The 26,942-nt window shown below is 38.9% G+C and overlaps 1 protein-coding gene and 1 pseudogene across 1 annotated transcript in view; one reads left to right on the top strand and one right to left on the bottom strand.

The window, feature by feature from the left end:
• Window positions 1-26,942, bottom strand: part of GTF2F2 (general transcription factor IIF subunit 2) — a 144,978-nt gene that overhangs the window by 103,457 nt on the left and 14,579 nt on the right. Inside the window, exon 4 of the mRNA XM_036456208.2 lies at window positions 25,570-25,714. Within this exon, the coding sequence (XP_036312101.1) occupies window positions 25,570-25,714 (145 nt within the window). The remainder of the gene's footprint in view (window positions 1-25,569; window positions 25,715-26,942) is intronic.
• Window positions 17,724-18,536, top strand: LOC118728501 (annotated as a pseudogene).

Here is a 26,942-nt window from a genome sequence, read left to right on the forward strand (position 1 = left end):
TAATTTGTTTCTGTGAACAAACACCCAGGGAGTAGTGAAAGAGAAAGGTATACTTGCCCTAGCCAGTTTGGCTCAGTGGATAAAGCATCTGCCAACAGATTGAAGAGTCCCGGGTTCGATTTTGGTGAAGGCACATGCCCAAGTTGTGGGCTCGATCTCCAGTAGGGGGAGTGCAGGAGACAGCTGACCAATGATTCTCATCATTGATATTTCTCCCTCCCTTTCCCTTCCTCTCTGAAATCAATAAAAATATATCTATATATATAAAAGGCTAATATGCAAGTGACCCTGTGGGAGTTTGGCCAGAGACTATGAGTTCAATTGCTCGCTACGATGTGCACCAATCACCAGGGGGTGGCGTGGAATGAAGGAAGGCCACAGTCAGCAGCTGGAAGGCCCCATCGGCCCTGATCACCAGCCAGGCCTAGAGACCCTACCCATGCACAAATTTTGTGCACTGGGTCTCTAGTTTTTTAAGAAAAGGAAAAAAGAAAGAAAAAAAAAGTATACTAGGTAGAGAGAAATACCGGTATCTAAGATAAAATTTTAAATTTGCCTAAAATAATTTATAAAGAGGTGACTGTATTCCTAATTCTTTTGATAAAAATACCTAACATTCAAGAATTTCCATCAAATGACGGAAATTACTGATATGAATATTATAAACTATTATAAGTTACCTTTATTTAACTAAATTTCCCAACAATGCAAAAATGTACATCGAGTCTTTTGTATATAAAATGTGGAAACTAGTTTTATTTAAGTCATTTGAGAAAAAATACTGAATTAGATATTATTATATATCTTTAAAAATTGTTCCCTAGCATAAAATATAAATTCATCAAATGATACAACACCTGAAGTGTTATATTAATAGTATGACAAGTTTTTTCCAAACCCAGATTCCAGAGTATAGTCAGTGACGTTTAAAAGCAAGTTTTGATATAGATATATCTTTTTAAAAACAACAATCCAGTTAAGTTTTAAAAATTCCTTTCTGAAGACAGGCCCAACTTTTCAAAAGTAATTTTGATTGCTGTTCTCTAGGATGATTAGCACATTTGTTTTTTAATAATCTTTTTAAAAAAATTTTATTGATTTTTTACAGAGAGGAAGGGAGAGAGAGAGCGAGCTAGAAACATCAATGAGAGAGAAACATTGACCAGCTGCTTCTTGCACACCCCCTACCGGGGATGTGCCCGCAACCAAGGTACATGCCCTTGACCAGAATCGAACCTGGGACCTTTCAGTCCACAGACCGACGTTCTACCACTGAGCCAAACCGGCTTCGGCTGTTTAGCACATTTTTACATCATTACAATAAAACTGAGCAAGTACACTGATTTCTTCTTAATTCCACCTCCACTTATTTTGCTTCATGACAGATGTTTATTAATTAATTTTTAAGGCTAAGAGTTTTTAAATGATACTAACTTTAAGCTCAATTGTTGCTGGAAATTCGGTAACTTTCTACGACTTAATACGGTTAAAAAAAAACAACAAACTAGAGCATTTAGCATTTACTTTATGTAGCATACCATTTGATAAATTTTTATTTATATATATATATATATTTTTTGAAAATACATATTAGAAATAAGTATGCATGCAGACACCCATGATCATACATTCTAACATTTTTACATACTTTTCCTATCTATGCATAGGTATTTTAAAAAACACACTTATAGAAAGAAAAGGAATGTATAACTCCTGCTTAGCTGGATGCATAAATAATTATTAATAAAGATTTGATTATTATGGGAGAGAAACAGCAAATAAAAGAATCTGAAAGTCATAGGTGACTGGTTTATAAAACAAACCAAAAAATTTCAACTGCAGACATCTGTGATGAATGTGTTTACTTGTTACAACACAGCCAAAAATAACACACTGCAATTTAGTGTATAAATATTCAGCTATCTTGAAAACTGAAAGCAGGAGTAATTTTTTGGTTCCCAGTTATACTTATATTTGGTTCCCAGGTAAATATAACTTTTCCTCTTCTATCTTATCAACATTTAGATTATTTGAATACTAGAGGCCTGATGCATGAAAATTGTGCAAGAGTAGGCTTTCCTTCCCTGGTTGCCGGCACCGGCTTCCCTCCGGCACCCAGGACCCGGGCTGCTTCACTCCTCCAGCTGCCCTCCGGCACCCGAGACCCCGGCTGGCTTCCCTGGGGCCGCCCACAGGCAGGGACCCTGGCCAAGCATGACTCTGGTCTAATTAGCATATTATCCTTTTATTATTATAGATAAGGTTGACTGTACTTAAGAGGCAATAAATGGAGTTTTATCTATATCTCTTGCTAATAAAAGAACAAAAATTGTATATTGTAAAATTTACTAAATGATGGGTATATAGAAAAATAAAGCTAGATATAAAAACTTAACAGTTAACACCTAGGTGTTTGGTGAAGCCAACACTACGCATTAAGTAAAAGCATTCCCAATCTTCATTCAGTATCACATTAAGACTAAATATAACTAAAGAATATAATAAAATATTTTAAGTAGAATTACTTTTAATTTTCTTATTATTTACCAAAACAATGTGTTTTTTTGTTGTTGTTTTGTGTTTGTTTGTTTTTTTGTTTGTTTAAGACAATGGAAAAGAAAAGTGGTTGAGAATTTAAAAATCAAAGTAAAAAGAGACATATCAACTCCACCAATGTTAAGTAAGTAAACACTGAAACCTCTTCTACAGAAATGAATGGTTTTCCAACAAGGGAACGATTACTACTTTGTACCTTTTCCCTTCAAAGAAATCATCTATGGTTGTTTCTGTAAGTTTCAGGGAATTATACTTCCTTGGTAAAGAATATGAATGAATGGAAAAATAAGAAAAAGTGGGATGTGCTGATAATCTGTCCTTTTAGGGGAGATTATAAAAATGCCTGGCATTCGCTGAGTTGTTTGTTACTATGTTTCAGGCACAGTACTCAGTACTTTACATGCATTATCTCCTTTAAAGTGCGGTGCAGAGACTGCTAATTAATCCAACACCCATTCTCTGCTTTGTTAGTAACTGAATCCTGGTTCAGTGTGGCAATTGTATCCAGATAAGAGCCTGTATTTCCCAGGGTTCAGTGGCTGCTAGGTGCGGCCAACATATCAAGTTCTGACCATGGGAATATATGCAAAAACTCGTAGGGTGTGACTTTTGGATATAGTCCTGTAAAGGGTTACAAAGCCAGGCGAACCTTTTGCTTTGTCCTACTGCTTCCATTTCGCTGCCTGGGATGTGGATGTGATGATTATAATTGCAGAAGTCAGTCTGCATCACCTTCAGGATGGAAGCCTCAAACTAATGATAGCAACAGTGCTAATAACCATGGAATCGCCATCCCAGAACTGAATTTCTAACATCAGAATTTCCGTTACAAAGAAAAATGTTTAATCACTGCTATTTTGGGATGCCTGTTAATCACAAAAGGTAAGAGCTGGGAAGAACCCGTTTTACAGATGAGTGAACAGATCCATGGAGTTAAGCAACTTGCCATAGTCACACGGCTAGTAAGCCACCTCAAAGTGCCAAGCTTTTGACCACTGTGTGATACTTCCTTCAGACTGGAAACTGGCAACTCAGTAAGAGACTCAGCAGAGAACATAAGCCTTGAAAAAGGTAACATAATGTTAAAGAAAGACTGGCAGTTCCTTTCATTAGACAAGGTCAAGACTTGGTTTAAAATACTGGAATAAACCCAAGTTAACCAAGAAGGAATCCAGTCAGTCTAGTGAGTCTGAAAGAAGAAAAAACTAGGATAAAGAACCCATTTCTGAGACATGTGGGGGCTACGACCACAGAAAGGAAAAGGGGGTGACTCATAGGTCAGGGAATAAATCTAACCAAGAAAGAAACTCCTGTGAGGTAGGCAAATTTTCCTCATTCAGGTACAGAATCACTTCTCAATTAAATCCAGAATAGCTACCTGGGAATTACCACCAAACTAATTTTTAGAAATGAACTAAAAATTCTTATGGAAACAAGGAAAATAATATATTTAATCAAATGTGGAATGGGGAGGGTATTTATCTACTAGTTATGCAAAGGAACAACTTCACAGAGCTCTGAGATACAATCAACTTTTGTACCATATTCCCCTCCCTCGCTTTGGGGTGGAGGAGGAGTGTGAAGGTGGATGGAGAAGGGCACAATCCTCCTGTTTCCTTGTATTTTTGAGCAATTAAAACTGCTTAGGATCTAAAGCATCTGGTATGCTGTTTTAGAGTTCTCTTGGAGGGAGTGAAGAAAACTAGGAAAGATAAATGTAGTCTGAAAAAAGGAAAGGTGGAAGCCAGACATGGCCCATTTTTAAGAAACAGTAAGTAAGGATGAATGAAAGAAAGAGTTACATAAAATGCTACCTGCAGAGAGAGAGAAAGAAGAGTCTGAGGCTTTAACTAGCAGGGCAGCCATTGTTTCCTAACTGACTATTATCATCTTCAAGTTTCTAAATTAATAACTCCGTGGTAAACTACTCAAACAATTAGATTCACCCCCTCCCCCCAATATGTCAACAGAAGGATCAAGAAAAGCTACTGCTTGCATTTTTACACTAATGCTAAAGCTAACATACTTAAAAAAATCATGCACTACTTTCCAATAATGATTACTAGTAAACTACGGGACAGACATAATCTTGTGCTGCAGATTTCACTCCCAGGTTCCCAATCAAATGTCATATCATAACCCACAGAGTCAGCTTCAGGAGAAACCCTAATCAATGCAGAAATAGTAAACTGTAACTCTAGTTAGGGAGGCCCTAATCCGATGTGCCTGGTGTCCTTATAAGAAGAGACACACCAGGTGTACATGTGCAGAGGAACAACCGTATAAAGAGGCAGCATGAGGGTCTATTATTTGGGGTTATTAAAGTATACTGTATTTGCATGCCCAGGAGAGAGGCCTCAGAAGAAAGTAATCTGAAGGAGAATCCAAGATGGCAGCATAGGTAAACACCTAACTGCAGCCTCACACAACAATTTCAATAAAATACAACTAAAATACAAAATGGACATTACCCAGAACTACAGGAAAGTCGATGACTGGAAATTCTACAACAAGAAGGAAAGAGAAAACCAGAAGGAAAAGCAGAGGAGCTGTAAAAGCCTAAGGTATGGAGACACGGTGCATGCGGAGAGGACAGAGCTGGAGAGGAGGGGGCGGCTGAGTGCCTGGCTGGCGTTCCCTAGCGGGAAGGAGATAAAAGCTCCAGACTGTGCTGAGCCCCAGATCCAACAACACTGAACCCCAGTTCTAGGCCAGATCCTGGGGACCCAGGCTCATGCAGAGGGAGACTGGGCTGTAAGGTGGAAACCCAGGGGAGGGCGAAAGGAAGTCCCAGAGGTGCGTACATTGCGCGCAGAGAACGGACAGTTGACTGTGCCACAATTCAGCGGGAAGAAGACAAAAGCTCCAGACTGCTCTGAACCCCACTTCCAACTCCACTTCCAACTGAACTGAACCCCAGTTCCGGGCTCATTCGGGGAGAGCCTAGACTGTTTGGTGGCAGGCGAAACTTGAGGGCACCTTTCTCTCAGAGGTGATTGCAGCGAGTACTGAAGGACATTGAGAACACTGAGACTCAGGAGCCTCAAGGGTGTGGCTGACAGAAGCCAAGGCTGTAGGCTCCACCCTGAAACTCCGCCCCATTCAAGCTGAACACAGAGACTTTTAAGGCTACCAACTCGGGGAAGCTGCGAAAATGCTGAGACAAGGAAACAGATCACAAATGAAAGAAATGGAGGATAAAAAGTGACTGGATAGAGTTCAAAACCACGCTTATAAGGTTTTTCAAGAATTTCCTAGAAAAGGCCGATAAAATAAACGAGACCTATGAGGATATGAAAAGGGATCAACTAGAAATAATAAGGGATCAACAAGAAATAATCAGGGATCAACAAGAAATAAAGAATACATTGTCTGAAATAAAAAATATTATATAGAGTCCTAAAAACAGAATGGAAGATCGCAAGAATCAAGTCAAAGATTTGGAACATAAAGAGCCAGAAGACACTCCTCCGCAGAAGCAAGAAGGCAAGAGAATCCAGAAAGTTGAAGATAAAGTAAGAAACCTCTGGGACAATTTCAAGCAAACCAACATCAGAATTATGGGGGTCCCAGAAGAAGAGAGAGAGCAAGATACTGAAAACATACTGAAAGAAATAGTGACAGAAAACTTCCCCCACCTGGTGAAAGAATTAGACTTACAAGTCTAGGAAGCGCACAGAACTCCAAACAAAAGGAATCCAAAGAAGACCAAACCAAGACAAATCATAATTAAAATTCCAAAAGCAAAAGACAAAGAGAGAATATTAAAAGCAGCAAGAGAAAAGCAGGTAGTTACCTATAAAGGAGCACCCATACGATTGTCAGCTGATTTCTCAACAGAAACCATGCAGGCCAGACGGGAATGGCAAGAAATATACAAGGTGATGAATAGCAAGAACCTACAGCCAAAAATACTTTACCCAGCAAAGCTATCACTCAGAATCGAAGGCTAGATAAGAGCTTCACTAATAAAAAAAAGCTAAAGGAGTTCATCGTCGCCAAACCAGAATTATATGAATTGCTGAAGGGGTTCTTTCAGAAGAGAAAGAAAATAAAGATAAAAATTATGAACAACAAATATGTAACTATCAACAAGTGAATCTAAAAACCAAGGGAATTAAAAAAAATCTGATGAACAATATTAACTGGTGAATATAACAGAATCAGAGGTATGGAAGGGGAGTGAACTGACGATTCTCGGGGAAAAGGGAGTGGGGGGTGTGGGAAGAGACTGAACATAATCTGTGCACCTATGGATGAGGACAATGGGTGGGGTGGGGAAAGGGCAGAGTGTGGGGTGGGAACCTGGTGGAGGGGAGCAATGGAGGAAGGGAAATATGAGGAATATTTGTAATAATATGAACAATAAAGATTTATTTTAAAAAAAAAACAGCAAGAAGAAAGTAATCTGACACTATCTTAAAATTAGACTTCTGGTTTCCAGAACTGTGAAAAAATATATTTGTTGTTTAAGCCACTTAGCCTGTGGTATTTTGTTATGGCAGCCCTAGCAAACTAACACAATATGATTTAACACATGTGATCTAATTTTTTGAATCAACTAAGAGATCTGGTTGATGGATTTTTAATAAAATGTGTATTCCTCTTGTGCTTTGCTTTGTTAATATTTTTATTGAAATACAATCTACATTTAAGAAAAATACACAAATCATAAATTTATAGCTTTGATAAATTTTCATAAAGTGAACACATCCATGTAACCATTACTCCAATCAAAATATAGAACACTGTACTATCCTATTTAATAAAAGGCTAATATGCAAATTGACCAAATGGCAGAATGTCCAGCTGCTATGATGTGAACTGACTATCAGGGGCAGATGCTCAACACAAGAGTTGCCCCCTGGTGGTCAGGAGCCAGAAGCCAGGCTCATGGCTGGCAAGTGAAGAGGCGATGGCAGGAACCTCTCCCACATCCACAGCAGCGCTAAGTATGTCCGACTGATGGCTTAGGCCCGCTCCCCACAAGGAGCGGGCCTAAGCCATCAGTCAGACAACCCGCAAGGGCTCCCAGACTGTGAGAGGGTGCAGGCCGGGCTGAGGGACCCCTTCCCCCCCCCCACTGAGTGCTCGAATTCCATGCACCAGACCTCTAGTAAATAATAAAAAACAAACAAAATATAGAACACTGGTTGCTGTGCTGTGATTTTTAATTCATGGATTCAATATTAAATTTCCTGTACTAATCTCTTACATATGCTGAGTAATTTTGGTTCCTTCCTAATATTATTTATTTTTTTAACTTTTAAGCAAAAGTGTTACATGGACACAACCAGTACTGTTTAGAAATGCTGCAATATTAGAAACATTAAACTTCTTAAAGACTAACATGTCAAAAAAATAAAACTACGAGTCATGTTTCCAGTTTAAAACATTTATTTTTCTTATTTTTTTAACATGAAGAGACTCTGGTTATCTTTTTGAGACACACAGTTGGATAAACTTATTACATAGGCTCCAATTAATTTTTCTTTCTCTCACTTAAAGCCTTTTAATATTTTTTTCTGACAGTAGTTAGAAGCAAGTAATGGCTTTTGTAGAAAGTGAATGTCAGTTGAATCAGTGATGCAGCTAATTTATTTGAACTATTTTTCGTGAATTTTGTAGTCTTGAAATGAAACTATTTCCAAAAAACGAGGTTTTTCAGTTAATGTAGTATATTTTTCCCTTGCACGGGTCTTCCTCAATAAATTATATTCTAATGGCTATTAGGAATATAGAGAACCTGCATATATAAAAGACTAGTGGTTTTAAGTCAGAAATAGGGACGAGAGGTGGTATCTGAGAAAACCTCTTGAGACTGCAACGACTGTTAATGGCAGAATTAAAGAAGTCCAAATGAAGAGAAGGGTAGGGATGTTTACCCAGTGGGACTGAGGGAGGTTGTAATGAAGCCCAGAGAAGGCATGCGCAGTGTGCTCAGTCATAGAGGGAGTGAGGGGAGATAGCTGAGGAAGATGATGGCGTTCAGTTAGAATGGTAAAAGGAGCTGACTGGGAAGCAGCAGAAACAGGCAGCAATTAAGAGGAGAGAAAGCAACACTTGCAGTGACACAGCCATAAAAAGAAAAATGGTATGCTCCAAAAATACCATTTTTGTACATGTTAGATACATGTTAGCTTCCTACTTCAAATCTAGCTGAACCTCAGTCTTAGGATATTTGAGTCTATTAAAGTATACTGTACCTGCAGTATCCCAGATATTACATTAGGGTTTTAAATCATTTGGATTCACAGAGTTTCAAAAAGAAGGCAGAGGATCAAAGAACACATCAGGTCTCTCTCCCTCTCTTAAAAAAAAAAAAAGAAGAAGAAAAAAAAAGACAGAAGCTGACTCTGAGACAATGTTTTAAAGTTCAGGTAGTCTATTTGCAAAGTGACCCCAGAAAACTGAAAGAATTGGGGGAAAGACAGGAAGAGGAAAGAAGTCAATAAAGAGACGAGTTTAGAACACTGGTACTAGCTGTGTACCCCTGTGGAAAACTGTCGCTTAGCCCTGCTGCAGAACTGGGAAAGATAGGTTACGCGGTGTGCCTGCGTTGTCTATCCCTCGTGAGGTTACGAGAGCTGGGTATTCAGTATACACACACCAATTACTGTCAGATATTGGTTGAGGGCTGCTCCCAGAGGGTGTGTTAATATCCTGGCAGTTCTAACCTGCCCTCCAGATGGGTAGAGGAGCTGCCAGCAGAGAAAGCTCCCAGGCAGAGACAGATGCTAAGATTTAGAACTGAAAAGGGCTGAAGGACTATGGGCAGGCACTGAGAGCATCTCAGGCATCTATACCACAGTCCCTGGTCCATGGGCGTCTGTCCCTAATTTGGGAATGAAAGAAACATCACTTTTTACAGAGAGGCTATGAAAAAAAGGGATTGAGAACTGCTCTAAATGTCCTCAGACATTTGCCATTGCTAAACAGTATAGGTGTTTCTCTCAAGAAACTGCTTAATAATGACACATAAGTTATAGAGCAAGAAAAAAGTTCTGCATAATAAAAGAAACCAATGCAGTCAACAGCCCTGTGTGGTTTGCTTTTTTTTCTTTCTGAGCAGAGAAGGATAGAAGAGAAGGCCACAACTTCCAACCATAAAATATATTTTAAAGAAAGGCTCTTTTAAAGGAAACCAAATACATCTATACTAATAAAAGGGTAATATGCTAATTAGATCGGATAGGCCGGATGTCTTCCAGGCACCCTTCCTGACAAAGCCAGGGATGTGGCTGGCCTGCACAAACCTGCAAACTGCCTGCAGCCCCTTGCCCAGGCTGGGGCCCTACCCAACAGGGGACTCCCCCCCCACACACACACCCTGATGGTGGCATGGATGGCCTGCAAAATGCCAGAAGCCTCTCACCCAAGCCAGCCCCCTCCCCAACAGGGACCCCCACCCCAATGGGGGCATGGACAGCCTGCAAACCCTTGGTAGCCCCAAGCCCAGGCCAGCCCCACCCTCAACAGAGACCCTCACCGTGATCAGGGGTGTGGCCAGCCTGCAAGCCCTGTGGCCCCTTGCCCTGGCTGATCCCACCCCACAGCAGGAACCCCAAACCTGATCTGGGGCTCCCTTCAGGGCAGGCCAGCCGGCCCCCACCCATGCACCAGGCCTTTATCCTATATAATAAAAGGGTAATATGCAAATTGACCCTAATGGCAGAATGACCAGAATGACTACTGGACCAGTCACTATGAAGCGCATTGACCACCTCTCCACTGACCATCCGTGGGGAATAGGGAACTGGGGAGGGGAGGGGGGAGGTGGCGGGAAGAGGGGCTGGCTGTGGGCAGTGGAGGAAGATGGCCCTGATCACAGGGCAGGCCTAGGGACCGTACTTGTGCATGAATTTCATGTACCGGGTCCTAGTATCTATATAAAAACATTATGTGTCCCCCTGCTTCTTTTGGAACCACTAATGATACCATATAAGCAAGAAATTGGACTGATGTGCATATAGAGCTCTAAAAAAACAAAGACGTCAGCTGCATTTCTTTTCACACACAGCAGCCTTTCAGAGCTGCTGGCAGGCTCTGTCAGTGCTTCGCCTCCGGCCAGGCCACAGCTGCCTATTTCTAACAGTTGGTAAGGACATGGAAGAATGAGGTTTTATTTCAGAACTTAAAAAAATGTTTACTGCGTCATTTTGCATTGAGCCACACAAGCTACACGATTATGTATTTTTTATAAAAGGATCCTGATGGAGACATGTACTTAAGAATTTAAGGATGGAATGATGTGAATTATTTTCTTTAAAGTAATCCAGTGAGGTACAAAAGGACAGTGGCTGGGGTACAGCTGAAACAGGAAGACCACATGTTGATAACTATTTCCCTACTTTTATATATGCTTTAAAATTTTCCACAATGAAAGTTAAAAAGGAAGGGGGGAGGGGGAGTGGGAAAGAAAATAAAGTGTATTTTTCTTTTTCTGGTAAACTTTTGTGAGAAAGAAGCAGGAAGGCATATCTTTCTAAATGTAAAAAATTTTTCAAAAGTAGTGAAATGTTTAAAACACCATATTTATTGCTCCATAAATTTTCTTCAGTCAGGACTTGACAGAATAAGAAAACTGTACTTTTATGATCGTGGTAAACACCCAAATTTGTTTTAAATGAGCAGTTTGACAAACAATGGGTAGTGAAAAAATAGGGTACTTAAGAGTAGATATTTTTAAAAAACAGAAGATGAGACCTCAAAAACAGTCTCTGGTAAGTACTTAGATTTCTTCTGATATAACAAAAGAGAAGTAAAGAGACAGGAGGAGGGACAGGATAAAAGAAAAGCAGGAAAACAACAAAAACGACCACTGGGGAGGAGAACATTTACAGTACACCCACCTCCCATTATCCAGTTTTGCTTTCTGTGGTTTCAGCCAACTGCGATCCAGAAATATTAAATTCCAGAAATACACAACTCATAACTTTTAAATCGCATGTTCTGAACAGCATGATGAATCTCAAGCCATCCCTCTGCCCAGTGCATCCACACTGTATGCGCTCCCCGCCCACTAGTTACTTATTAGCTGCCTAGGTTATCAGATAAACTGTCTCCATATCACAGTGCTTGTGTGCACATAACTGTTATTTTACTTTATAATGTTCCCAGCCCTAGCCAGTTTGGCTTAGTTGATACAGCATAAGCCTGTGAACTAAAGGGTCTCAGGTTCAATTCTAGTCAAGGCACATGCCCAGATTGCAGGCTTGGTCCCCAGGAGGGGGTGTGCAGTAGAGAGCCGATTAATGATTCTATTGCATCATTGATGTTTCTATCTTTTTCTCCCTCTCCCTTCCTCTCTGAAATCAATAAAAAAAAAAATATTTAAAAAATAATAATGTCCCCAAAGCCACTGACATAACTTGTATTACAGTATACTGCTATAATTATTCTATTATTAATCTCACACTGTACCTAATTTATAAATTAAACTTTATCATAGATATGTATGTGTAGGGAAAAACATAGTGAACTACCCGTAGTTTCACACATCCAATGGGGATCTTGGAATGTTACCCCTACAGATGGGGGTGAGAGAGGGAGACTACTGTATTTTATAACTTTAATAATATCGCCAGTAGCTATACTAAATTGCTTGTCCACTAAATATAGTATCATTTCTCTTATATTGGAACAGGAATTCTATTCTCTTTGGGCTGAATAACTCTGTTGTGAGGGCTGTTCTATGTACAGCAGGATGTCCTGATCATTAGGTGCCAGTAATAGACTCTACATTGTAACAATAAAAAATGTCTCCAGATGCTGCCAAGGTTGCCCTTAGGTGAGAATCACTACACTAGACATCTACATCTAGAAAGTGGCAGGTTAAAAACATAGCCTTAATCTGCAGACAATGATCCGACAAATTATTTTCATTTCTGCAGGACAAAGCAATAGGGAATTTATGAAGGAACTACTGAAGTGTATAGTAAGTGAAACTATATATCACAGTAATATACAGCCCTGTAGAGCCTTTGGGGATAAAGTTCAGCAGGACAATTAGGGGTACAAATATATAGGAATAAAGTAAAATTATATCTTTTAATAAAAGTAACACGCTCTAATCATTGACAGCACATTTAAAAATCTACCATAATGCCAGGAGGGGGGAGGGGGGGAAGAGATCTACCATAAATCCCTAAAGATGGGAGAGGATATACAGGGATTGCTATATTATTCTACTTCAGGGTATGTTTGAAATATTCAAACTTAAAAAGGCAAAAATTTCCATTCTACTTCCCTTTCTGTTTTCATTGCTGCACATTACTCGTGAAATTGTGCATTCACACTCTGAAAAGTAGTATAATGATTTAGGGCACAGGCTTACAAACTGGATGATGTTGGTCAAATTACATCCTATATAAACCCAATTCTCTTACCATAAATTAAATCACAATGGTGCCTACCTCACAGGCTCCTTGCATGAAATAATTCATGCACAGTGATCACCATAGCGAACAAAGTATGTGCTCAACAGATTACCTATCTGTTAACTGCTTAATGGTAAGATGTGAACATTGGAAATTTATATGTCTGCATAAAAAGTTCCTTTAATTCTTCTAAACCAAAGTTTACAAAAACATAAAATGATCCAAGGCATAAGAATACAGTTGAAATGCAGGCTTCAAATTCATCCTGGTAGCTGTTGTGATATAACTGTTCATTGCAGAACCTTTCATCAGCACTGGGTGCCCCCAAGAGTGGGACCAGTGAGGCTGTGGAGAAGGGACTGCTACTTTTTCACATAAAAACCTTTATTTTTAAAAAATAAAGAATATGTGCTGCTTTTTAAAGTAATGAACCAATTTTAAAGTGTTGGCTTCTTTTTTCCACAGGGAATTATTATATTGGTACTATCACCATATCAACAAATAAGATTTCAAGCAACAAAAATATAAAGCCAACAAAGTAAAGTGTCTTGTATTTCTTAATAAGAAGCTATGTGGCAGAAAAAGAAAAATTAGTTACATGGCATTTTCTCCCTTTCAAATTCTGATATAAGAACAATACCCTTATGCCCAAAGCACTACCGAAGAGACACTGCCTGTGTGCAATCAAAACCTTGAGTGAGATTTTTTCTTTCTTTATAAACAAAACAAAACACATCCACAAAACCATAAAATTATTTGGAAAAGCCAAAGAAAATGAGTTTTTAAAAATGAAAATTTTTTCAATGACTTCATTTTAATATCCCAAGTAGATAGTTTACACTGTAAAATTGATTTTACTAAGCTGCGGTTGGTTTGTAAAAAAAAAGCCAGGTTCTATCAAAGATCTCAGTATACATGAATCAAAACAAATAACCAGCTTTATATCCTGGAAGCTATAGAAAATCAAAAGCAAAAAAAAAGAAAAAAAAAGAAAAAAGAAAAGAAAAAAGAAACGTGCTTGTACAGCCTGTCATTTCTTCCAGCTATGATGAAAACATCCTAAATTATTTTCAACTGTTTTACGTAATAGACAGGTTTGATAATAAAAGCAGAGCATCACAGATTTTAGGAATAGGCAAATACAACATACAATAAAGTTAAAAATTACCTTATTTTTCGGACCATAAGACGCACTTTTTTTCCCCCAGAAGTGGGGGGGGAAAGTCCCTGCGACTTATGGTCCAAATATAGCCTACACATATACTTTAAAAAAAAAGTTTTTTTACTTGCCCGGCTCTGTGTGGTCTCTGTGTGCTTGCCCGGCTCTAAAATGGTTCTAAATACTGCTGTTTACTTTACAGGGTTGATTACATGTGTTTATGACTGTGATGTTGGGTTTTAATGCACATAAAATATTTTAGGACACTATTTGTTTCAGAATCTTTTTTTCTTCATTTCCCTTCTCTAAAAACTGGTGCGTCTTATGGTCCAGAGCGTCTTATGGTCCGAAAAATACGGTACTTAATGATTCTTTTCTTTTAAATATATTTTATTGATTTTTTTATAGAGAGGAAGGGAGAAGGATAGTTAGAAACATTGATGAGAGAGAAACATTGATCAGCTGCCTCCTGCACTGGGGATGTGCCCACAACCAAGGTTCATGCTCTTAACCACAATTGAACCTAGGATCCTTCAGTCCACAGGCTAACGCTTTATCCACTGAGCCAAACCAGTCAGGGATGATTCTTTTTTAAAAAAATAATATTTTTATTGATTTGAAAAAGAAATGATAGAAACATAAATTGTGACAAGAGAATCATTGATAAGTTGCCTTCTGCATGTCCCCTACTGGGGATCAAGCCTGCAACCCAGGCATGTGCCTTTGACCAGAATTGAACCCGCCACCTTTCAATCCACATGTTGACACTCTATCCACTGAGCCAAACCAGTTAGGGCTTAACGTTCTTTCTGACATTCTCCATAAAAATCATACACAAGGATATACAGAAAATAGAATTCCAAAATAAAGTTAATAGAAACTTTAGTAAATTTTCAGCAATAATATTTAAGTGGAAATCATGAACACTGAAAGTGGAAGTTTAGGTTATATTAATAAACAGACAGCAATGACTAAAGTGAAAAACAAGTGTGCTAATGTTCTTTTCATAAATTATGTATCAATTCTTTGGAGGAATCCTACCTAATAAATGAGTAATATGCAAATTAACCATCATTTGGCCCAAGCCACGCCCAGCAGCCAATCAGAGCGACTATGCAAATTAACCCTAACCAAGATGGCTGCAGCCACAGAGAGCAGTTGAGAGGCTTGCATTTCCCCTGAAATAGAGGAAGCCAAGCTTTCTACACACCCTGGCCAGCCTAGGCCTGCACTCAAGGCCACAAAGTTTCAATTATAGAAGGTAAATCCCAAGAAAAATGGCGGCAGTCACAGAGCTGGAAAGAGCAGTCTAGGGTTGCCCCCAGCAATGGAGGAAGCCAAGCTTTCCACCTGCCATGGCCAGCCTAGGCCTCCATTCAAGGATACAAACTTTCAATTATAGAAGATACATACCAACAGAAATGAAGGCAGCCAGGGAGCAAGCAGGAGGCTTGGCTCTGCTCCAGGCTACAAAGTTTCAATTGTGGAAGGTAAATAAACCCCAGATACCAGGGCCTCTGCTTAGGTCGCCAGGGGGCGTGATCAGCCTGCAAACCACCACCGGTCCCTTGCCTAGGCCACCCCACACCCCAAGGAAACCCCCACCCTGATCCGAGACACCCTTCAGGGCAAACCAGCCGGCCCCCACCCATGCACCAGGCCTCTATCCTATCTAATAAAAGAGTAATATGCAGATTGACCATCACCCCAACACACAAGCTGGCTGACCCCATGTGGTCAAAGATCCTGCCCCTATGTGGACACAAGATGGCCAGCAGGGGAAGGCAGTTGAGAGGGATCAGGTCTGGAAAGGTGGGCAGTTGGAGGTGATCAAGCCTGCAGGAGAGGGCAGTTAGGGGTGGCCAGGCCGGCATAGGAGGGAAGGTGGGGGCAAAAAGGCTGGCAGGGGAGCAGTTAGACATCAATTAGGTTGGCATGGGAGTGGTTAGGGGGTGATTAGGCTGGCAGGCAGAAGTGGTTAGGGGCAATCAGGAAGGCAGGCAGGCAAACAGTTAGGAGCCAGCAGTCCTGGATTGTGAGAGGGATGTCTGACTGCCTTGAGGGGTCCCAGATTGGAGAGGGTGCAGGCTAGGCTGAGAGACACCCCCCTACCACGTGCACAAATTTCGTGCACCAGGCCTCTAGTCCTATATAATAAAACCCTAATATGCAAAACGACTGAACTGTGGAACAATTGGTCCCTATGATGTGTACTGACCACCAGAGGGCAGACGCTCAACACAGAAGCTGCTCCCTGGTGGTCAGTGTGTTCAGCCAGAAGCTAGGCCCACAGCTGGCAAGCCCAGCAGTGGTGGCGGGAGCATCTCCCACCTCCGAGACAGGGCTAAGGACCCCTCAGGGGATGTCTGCCTGCCAAAGCGGGCCTAAGTCAGCAGGCAGACATCCCCCAAAGGATCCCAGACTGAGAGAGGATGCAAGCCGGGTGGAGAAACCCCCACCCCCAGTGCATGAATGTCGTGCACCAGGTCTCTAGTAGTACTATAAATATCTAATTCATACACTACCAGTGTAATTTTTACATTGCAGATATAGGACTACATTACCAAAATAAAAAATGCATGGTGCCAAGGTTAAAACAGAATTCAAACATCTTCTCTCAACCTCATACTCTTCACTGATCAATCAGTTTTTCTCATCAGAAAATATGGGACTAAATTTTAAAGTTTCTCAATAATTACTTTTGATCACATAATTTATGTTAAAATTCAGAAAATTTTTAAAATTCAGGTACTACAGAAACAAACAAAAAGGCTTGTCAAAATATACCTTATCCTAAAAAAAAAAAATCTCTATTCAATCTAAGCATTGAATTTCCTTAATTGCTAGAAATTTGGATGACATTCGGCTTAAACCATCTCTAAAAATGCTGTTGGTTTCTTACCATTAAATTGTAAAGTTTTTATTATAGACAATTGCAGACTCTACAATGAGTCACAATAATAAATACTAACTCCCAAGAAAATGATTACCTCTGAAAAGTGAGGTGGCGGTGGGACCAGAAAAAGGAAATGGATGTCAACTGTGTAACGTGTTTTATTTCCTTAAAAAAATATGGCAAATGTCAATCGTTATAAAATATAGCTATTAGCCAAAGGTTACACTATTCTTTCCACTTCCAGAGGATTGAAATATTTCATTTTAAGTATTACATTCCAATTTTTAAATTTTCTCCTTCTCACCCTTATCCCCAGATTACTAAAGCTATACACACCAACCACATATTTATACATGCATACCCAAATATGAAAACATATAAAACATGCCTTTCACTCTTTCCAGCCACTAAATAAGAATCATTTTCTACTATTAGGCTTAATTTTTCAGAGAGTAGAGATGGCTTAGGTAGTTGACAGTAACACTTGAAAGATGAATCTTTATAGTCAGCTACAAACCTTGGTAGCAGCTCAGGAAATATATTGATACAAAACACTCAAGTCATACATTTTTGTTTCAGTTGTTATTCTTCACAAGCATAAAACCTTCAGAAACTGTTGTGGTTCCAAATGTTCAGAAGCATGGCTGTTACTCAGAGAAAGCAAAAAACTGAGCTTCCTTGTTCCTTCCACAGGAGAGTCGGAAAGCCTGGATAGGGTTTAGAGTTGGCTGCCATGGAAGCGCAGGGAGGTGAGAGAGAACGTGGAGTTGTCAAAGAATTCATCAGAGCCCAGTAAGCAGGCATTTACTCAGACAGACATAGCAGCAATTCTGTTACCTATATTAAAGAGCTTGTGAGCCTTTCGCTGTTCTGTTCCTGTTGAGAGGCTGGCTCTGGAGACAGTACTCAAGGACCTGCGGCATTCGCAAGCTTGTTTGTTTTGTTCGCTGGTCAAGACTACAGACCAGTTTGAATATGATGGTTGTGACATACCTTCAGATGAAGAGTAGCCAGGGATGGTATATGACTGCACCAGCTCTTCCTTTGATGGAACCATTGCAATGATGAGTCCAGAGGACAGCTGGTTCTCCAAGTGGCAGGCAGTCAGTAACGTGAAGCCTGGTTTATATGCAGGGTTAGTCACTGGTCGCCTGACCCAAGGAATCGTGAGGGAGCTGAAAAGCGGAGGAGTGGCCTACAAATCCAGAGATACAGCTATAAAGGCCTAGCAAGCTGCAAGGCTGCCAGTGTCTTTGCCACGGCTTCCTGCCTCTGCTTATTTATTGTTCTGAAACTAAACGGACACAACTTCAAATACTCCTCACTCTCCAATTCTGAGTATCAACAGACTGATGAGAGAGCAGCACATCATGTTCCTGTGCCATTTTACCTTCTTTGGACTCCTAGTGGGGGTGGGAGTGGTGTGGGTTGGTGGATTAACAGAGTGAATTGAGTGTGGAGCAGGAGGTTTTCTTCCTACCCACACCTCTGGCTGCCTCCTTGCCCATGACCAGGACTCTATCAATAAATAAGAACCCAAAGCCCAAGGGGGAGGTGGGGGAGAAGAAAAAAAAAGAAGAGCTTGTTTTAAAAATTTATTGCAAAATATAAAGAAATACAGTGGGGCTAGTCACACAATCTCTTAGAACTTTTATTTTCTCACCTACATAATGGAGATTTAATTTAAAAGTGATGTCCTCTCAGATTGTGGGGAGAATAATATATAATATATGAAGGCAGATTATATACCAACATAAAAGTGTAATAAATAGTTAAAGGATATAGTTTAACAGAGGCTCAAATCCAATTAAAAATATGTACTAAACCCTCAATATAACCAACAACAAGCACTACAGCAGGCATTCAATCCATTGCTATGAATGGTGCTGCCCTAAGAAGCAGTAGAGGAAGAAGAGATCTCCATTCAGATACAGCCAATAAAAAAACAAAACAAAACAAAAAACTTCAGCACATCACAAGATACCTGAAAATAGGACCTGCATTACAGCACACTAAATCCATATTCCTTAGAGCATGGTCTATGGAGGGGTCAAGATCATTTGGGTGTCCACAAAGTTAAAACTATTTTAATTAAAATACTCAATTGTGCCCTAGCCAGTTTTGGCTCAGTGGACAGAGCCTCGGCCTGCAGACTGAAGAGTACCTACCGGGTTCAATTCCGGTCAAGGGCACGTACCTTGGTTGCAGGCTCCTCACCAGGCCAGGCCTTGGTGGGACTCCTGCAGGAAGCAACCGATCGATGTATTTCTCTCACATCAACATTTCTGTCTTTCCCTCTCTCTAAAAAAATCTATGGAAAAAATATCTTCAGATGAGAATTTAAAAAATAAATAAATACTCAATTGCACTTTTTACCGTTATTTGCACTGATGGTGAAAAATCAATAGTGGGCACAAAGGCCAGTCTCACTTAAGAATGTCCTTGATGAACAGTCAAAATGTTTTATTCAATTTTGACCCTTGATACACACTCTTTAATATTCTGTGACACCAAGTGCAAAGTACACATAAAGCACTTCTGCTTGATACCAACACAGGATGCCTGTGTCAAAGAAAAGCCTTTGTGTGAATGAGTTGAGAGCTGAAATAGCTTCTTTTGCCAGGAAGATAATTTTTATTTAAAAGAATGGTTGATCCTGGCTGGGTGGCTCAGTTGGTTGGAGCGTCATCCATACACCAAAAGGCTGCAGGTACGATTCCCGGTCAGGTAGATGCCTATGTTGCAGGTTCAATCGGTCTTATATGGGAAGCAATGTTTCTCTCTGCTTTCCTATCTCTCTAACATCAATAAAAACATATCCTTGAGTGAAAATTTTTTTTAAAAGAATGATTGAGAGACAAAATGGTTATTCAGACTCAGGTATCTGAAAGATATTTTCTAAAAAATAAATGGCATAAGCCCATCTTTTCAAAGAAAACAACTGTCAATATTCATTATTTCTCAACATTAATAAAATTCAATGTTTGAAGTCAAAATTAGAAGTTTTAAAAAACTGTACCTACTACCATTAGCTTGACAGCTCTCTAATATTTAGACTTTCTAATTAAATGAATGGTGTTGATGAATGCAAAATTTTGATACTGTATAATGAAATGAGCTAACATGGAGAACTACATAACACAGTGATTCAATATTCATCAAATGATGGGCACATAATGTTATAAAATCATGCTTAAGTGAAAGAGTCACTCAAAGTGTATAAGATAAAACCAGTGGGTTTCAATATAAAAGCACAAAAAGTTTGTTGATAGGGTTTCAGACTCTATATGGCAATTCACCTTTAAGAAACTTCCACTTGTAAAGTTTTGGTGTAATATCAAAACACGAATATTCACAATTATCTAAAAATACTATTAACTGCTCCTCCATTTTTTAACTACATATCCTACAGGTCAGACTTTCTTCAGATCCTTCAACCAAAATAACATTGCTGTACACTGAATGCAGAAGGTTTGAGAATCCAGCTTTTCTTTTAGGCTAGCCCAGCGATTTTCAATCTTTGTCATCTCATGGCACATATAAATTAATTACTAAAATTCTACAGCACACCAAAAAATGTAATTTTTGCCAATCTGACAAAAAAATAAGTAGGCCAATATTTGACAAATAAGGCAAGAATATACAATGGGAGTAAAGCAGTCTTTCAACAAATGGTGAAAAACTAAACAGACACATGCAAAAAGATGAAACTAGACCACCAACTTATACCATATACAAGAATAAACTCAAGATAGATAAAAGATTTCAATGTAAGGCATGAAACCATAAAAAATCTTAGAGCAGAACATAAGCAGTAAAATCTCAGATATTTCATGTTAGCAATATGTTTACAGATACACCTTCTGGGGCAAAAGAAAGTAAGAAGAAAATTAAAAAGTGGGACTACATCAAAATAAAAAGTTTAATATAGCAAAAGAAACCACCATTAAAATGAAAAGGAAACCCACTCACTCTATGGAAGAACATATTTGCCAATGATACATCTGATAAGGAGTTAATATCCAAACATAAGTACTCATACAACTTAACAAAAGATGAACAACCCAATTAAAAAAATGGCAGAAGACTTGAATTACTCCAAAGAGGACATATAAATGGCCAAGAGGCATATGAAAAAATGCTCAAAGTCACTAATCATCAGAGAAATGCAAATTAAAACCACAATGAGATAACACCTCATACACGTCAGAATGGCTATTATAAAAAAAATCAACAAACAAGTGCTGGCAGGAATGTGGAGAAAAGGGAACACTAACTAGTGCACTGCTGGTGGGAATGCAGACTGGTGCAACCACTGTGGAAAACAGAATGGAGTTTCCTCAAAAAATTAAAAATGGAACTTCTGTTTGACCCAATGATCCCATTCCTGGGAATATATCTTACCCCTACACCCTGTAAAAAAATAATTAGGAAGAATATATGCACCCCTATGTTCACAGCAGCATAATTTATAGTAGCTAAGATTTGGAAACGGCTCAAGTACCCATCAGCAGATGAATGGATAAAAAAGTTGTGGGACATTTACACTATGAAATATATGCAGATGTAAAAAAGTGAGATCTCTTACCCTTTGGGACAGAATGGACTGGAAAATGTTTATGCTAAGTGAAATAAGCCAAACTGAGAAAGATAAATATCACATGATCTCACTTATTTGTGGAATCTAATGCACCAAATGAATCGACCAACAAAATAAGACCCAATGCAGGGAGGCATGGAACAGGCTGGCATGCCTCGATGTGGGGTTGGGGGACGAGAAGAGATAAACCAAATAACTTATATACTTTATGCATAGCCCACGAAAATGGGCAATAGAGTGGTGGGGGTTAGGAATAGGAGGAGGGAGGGAAGGGGGCGGTGGGTGGGAGATATCTATCATACTATCGTGTTTCCCTGAAAATAAGACATCCTCCGAAGATAAGACCTAGCGCATGGAAAGATAAGCCATCCCCTGAAAATAAGACCTAGCGCAACTTTGGGAGAAAAAATTAATATAAGACACTCTTATTTTCGGGGAAATAGGGTATCAACAATACAAATATATTTTTTAAAAATAGGTATAATTTTGCCGAAACCGGTTTGGCTCAGAGGTAGAGCGTCGGTCTGCGGACTGAAGGGTCCCAGGTTCGATTCCGGTCAAGGGCATGTACCTTGGTTGCGCGCACATCCCCAGTAGGGGGTGTGCAAGAGGCAGCTGGTCGATGTTTCTCTCTCATCGACGTTTCTAGCTCTCTATCTCTCTCCCTTCCTCTCTGTGAAAAATCAATAAAATATATTTTTTTTAAAAAAAGGTATAATTTTGACTCATTCACACCAGATGGCTATTGTGTTGACTGTTGTCATGTTTTTATTTGACAATCTAAGGGAAGAGAAGTCAGTACTCCTGGCTAGTCAGGTATTGCATGTTTTAAAAATTCTTGTGGCTCAGTAGTTGAAAAATGCCTGAGTTAGACATTCATGAGATTTGCAAAATGCCACTCTTCCCACTAATTCTTTTTGGAAAACAAGTCTATGGTTTTTTTTTTTAATTAAAATGTTATTTATATTAACATGTAATGTATAAAGGGGCCCTGAGACCAAAAAGTTTGAGAAGTAATGTACTAAAGTGATATAAAATAATTACAATTATGATAAATATAAGGCTAAATAAAATCTCCCTGTCCTATGGCAAGGCAATTATTGTAGTAATATGCATATGGTGATAATTTAGGCGACATACTGTAATTCAAGTTTAAAAGCAATAAGAAGACTCAACAAAGAAAATGGCTATAGTTTGAATGCTAACAAGCACACACACATACACATAAAGCTTAATTCCAACCTCTGAAAATTATATAATAATATTCCATTCTCAACAAATGGGGGATATGCACCAAGCTAATATTTCCAAAAAGCACTCAAAAATTCAAGTTAAAATGAAAATAATACCTTTATTTATGCTTCATTTACTACACTTACTGAACAATAACATACAAGGCAGATTATAAATTCTATGGTATCAGTTTAGTTTTCAAAATGACTGGTAATTCAGCATCTTCAAAGAACATTTCCACATATACATTTTTCTTCAAATACAAATAAATACATTCAAAGGCATATGTATGTTGGTTTATGCGGCCAAATTCAAGCTTGCAAATTCAAGCTTGCCACCATCAAATAAATTCTCACATACTTTCAATTAGCTCAGCAATTATGTTATATCTTAGGGGAATATATCTTACTTGTGGCCCTGCACATAAATCATGCACAAGTACCTTGCTTCCACTTGCCTCAGCTGGCCACCCGGCCCATCTCCTGGGCCCATCTCCTCTCGCAGCTCTCCAAAGCACGTAGCTTGCTGCCCCACCCTCCTGCAGCTCTCTGTGCTTGTAGCTCACTGCCCCACTCTCCTGCTGTTCGGTTGTTATGTGATAGCATCCAGACCAATTTGCATATTACTCTATTATAAGTATAGATTATAATGTGCACAGGGGCTAACCAAGTGTCACATCACAGTGCTGAACTCATCTGATTAGCAAAAGAAAGAGAAAATAAAAAGATCACCTATACAAATATATATTGTATATAATGAGCAAGAAATAAAGTGGGGAACAAAGGAATTTAATACTCACTTTTGAACCTCAAATGTCATTAAGAAAAGGATATTAACTCTGAAGAATGAAAACCCATCCTTTTGTCATTAATAAGTCACCCTACTTAAAAACCACTCTTTAAAAAATACCTTTAGAGTACTAGTAATTCTTAGGAGAAAAATAAAGTATTTCAACACGTTTGCTTTAACAAGCCCATCATTATATGCCAGTCCAGTACTAGACACAGAGAAGCATGAGGCATGGTGCCCTGCCCACAAGGGTTGATTAAGGGACAAAATAAGTATGCAAACCTTAGTGCCATACTAGTCCAGATGAAGGAAGAACCAACAAAGATTAGAGCAGTAAAGGGAATGATCGTTATGACTGTAAAAGGTAAACAAATCTCTGGGTGAAGAAAATCAAAAGGAAATCAGGAAACTACTATAAAAAATAAGGGATTCCAGCAGAATGATCTAGAAGAGAGTGGAGAGGTTGGTGAAGTTTTTAAAGGACTACTTTGGGCTAAATGGGATAAAGAAATGTATATGTGTGATTTTTACTACGGAAATCACCAAATGAGGCAACTGACTACATGTTAGAATAAGAGGAGATTAATAATTATTATGGGCAATTATATTGGCCACAAATATATTATAGATAAAAATATGGACAGGTGGAGAATAAAAGAATAAAGAAATGAATCTGATTTCATATCTTCAAGATTTAGTTGATAAAGAAAACCAAGTGGATTTTTGTTAAATAAGCTGAAGATGGCACTGGACATCAGATGAGGGACTAGGCTTTTGTCACTGCTACCACCCTGGTCCAGGTTTCTGTCTTCTCTCCCCTGGATTACTGCAATAGTCTCCAACTTCTACCCTTGCCTCCAATGTCACTTGTCATGGGCTAACCAGAGTGAGTCTTTATAATGTAAATCAGATCCAATCACTATTCTGTTCAAAACCCCCCAGTGGCTCCCCATTTCAGTCAAAGTAAAATCTAAAATCCTTAAAATGATTTACAAATTCCTTCATGATCTGCCACCACCAATCCCCTTACTCTCTCCAATCTAATAGCCTACTACTTATTCTTCCCCCTTGCCCCTCTATCCCACCCACACTGACCTCCTTGCTACTCCTAGAGCATGCCAGGCTTGCTTCCACTTTAGGGCAAATGTGTTACCTCTGTCTTGAAAACTTCTAGTTGGCTAATTCTACATGGCTAACTCTTTCAAAGGCATTCAAGACATTGTTTATACCCCATCTTCTCAATATGGGCCCAACCAAACCAAACTATTAAAAATCACAAGCTCTACTCTAATACTCCCGATCCCACTTCCCTCTTTTTCCCCAGAGAATTTATACCTTATTATCGGTGACAGAACTTACTCATTATATTTGTTTGTTGCCGTTATTAAAATGAAAATACCAGGAAGGCTGAAATTTTGGTTACTAGAGTATCTCAAGTCTAAATGAAAGAGGGCCTGCAAAAATCCCGACAAATGGCATGTACCTTGGTTGTGGGCATATCCCCAGTGGGGGATGTTCAGGAGGTAGGTAATCTATGTTTCCCTCTCACTGATGTTCTTCTAACTCTATATCCTTCTCCCTTCCTCTCTGTAAAAAATCAATAAAATACGTTTTTAAAAAGTTATAACTGCTGAATATCAATTTACCAAATCAGGCAAGGATGACCTTATCTTGGCAAAACTCAAAATACTGTTTCTTCAACATCCTACAAGACATCTTGATGTACCACATTTTCCCATCTGCTTTGTTCTATTTCTTTATGCCCCAAGTGGAAATTAAACTGTTCAAGTAACAGCCAAAATTCATCAATCATGGTAAAGAGAAATAGCATGATATGAATAATAGAGGTAGAACAATAAGTAGAACAGCCTTGGTAATGACCTTAGAGTGCATGTTGAGACAGAAAATCTATTCAACATGTACAGGAATCACATTAAATAATTCTATTCTCACTTACCTGATGAGCTCTCAGTAAATACTGTTAAAGTCTGTCCTCCAACACTTTGCAAGACAAATGGATGTTCTCTAGGAGCACTTACTGAAGCTGGTTTTCCACCAATATCATGAATATTTGCAAGATCTTCATTCAAAGTAAATGACACCTAATAGACACATTAAGTAAAGCTTATTACAATAGACTTTTGTATTCAAAGTACAGAAATTCTGATAAGTCAAATAATTTTGTGTGTGAATTTCTTCCAGTCATTTAAGGATTTTTTTAAACTTCATCCAAAATTTTAATACTTTAGTCATAAAAAGAGACTACTCCCATTTGTCAGAGTAATGGGACTAATCTACCATTATAAATGCAAATAGCTTTCAAATATTTTCTCTCGTCTATGGCTGAAGAAATTCTATTTCCAAAATAGGAATATGTTTACCCCTAAGTTCTCTGAGGTCAAGAGACCATGCTTTGTTATATTTATATCCTTAAATTATATACATCTCCTAGATAGTGCCTAGCACAGAGAAGGAAAACAGTATTTGCTGAATGAGTGAATATTTAAAGTAAATTAAGAAAGCAATTGTGAAGGGGAAAAAATGAGCTACTTAGAAAGCTTAAACATTCCCATAAGCAGAGGATACATTTCCTTTTTAGGTCTTAGTAACTAACTACTGTGATTACATGGTGCTGTTTTATTTTTGAATACTTTAATAAGTACAACTGAATTTTGACAAGAATAATTTAATGTTGAGGTTTAGGGAAAAAAGACATAGTATGCATTCTTTCAGAATGATTTTTACCACATACTAGATCTCACCAAAAAGAGATCTATTATGTAGTATCAAATATTACATCGAAGGGATTTATAAACAAACAAAATACTGATCTCCCAATCATGGAGGAAGATTATGCACCATTTATTAACTATCTCTCTGCTGTGTGATAGGTACTGAAAATTATGTCCTAGACTTAATGGGTCAAAATCTAAAGCCCTCAAAGATCCAAATCAAATGTCTATGCCACACTGAAATAATGTTAAAATATTACTGAAGTAATACTAGCTTCTGTAAACACTGAGAGAGGGCATATTTTAGATCAAAGTAGAAAAATGCTAGGAAGGAACAACTAAAAAGGAGTCCATTCATTCACACACAAGGGGCATTTATACTACTACTAGTGGCCTGGTGCATGAAATTCGTGTGTGTTGGGGGGGAGGGGTGTCCCTCAGCCTGGCCTGTACCCTCTCTAATCTGGGCATTCCTCTCACAATCTGGGATGACTGGCTCCTAATCTCTCGCCTGCCTGCCTGATTGCCCCTAACCACTTCTATCTGCCATCCTGATCAGTCCCTAACTACTTCCCTGCCAGCCTGATTGACATCTAAC

The sequence above is a fragment of the Pipistrellus kuhlii genome, unplaced genomic scaffold, assembly GCF_014108245.1.
Source record: "Pipistrellus kuhlii isolate mPipKuh1 unplaced genomic scaffold, mPipKuh1.p scaffold_m20_p_3, whole genome shotgun sequence".
NCBI classification, from domain to species: Eukaryota; Metazoa; Chordata; class Mammalia; order Chiroptera; family Vespertilionidae; genus Pipistrellus; species Pipistrellus kuhlii.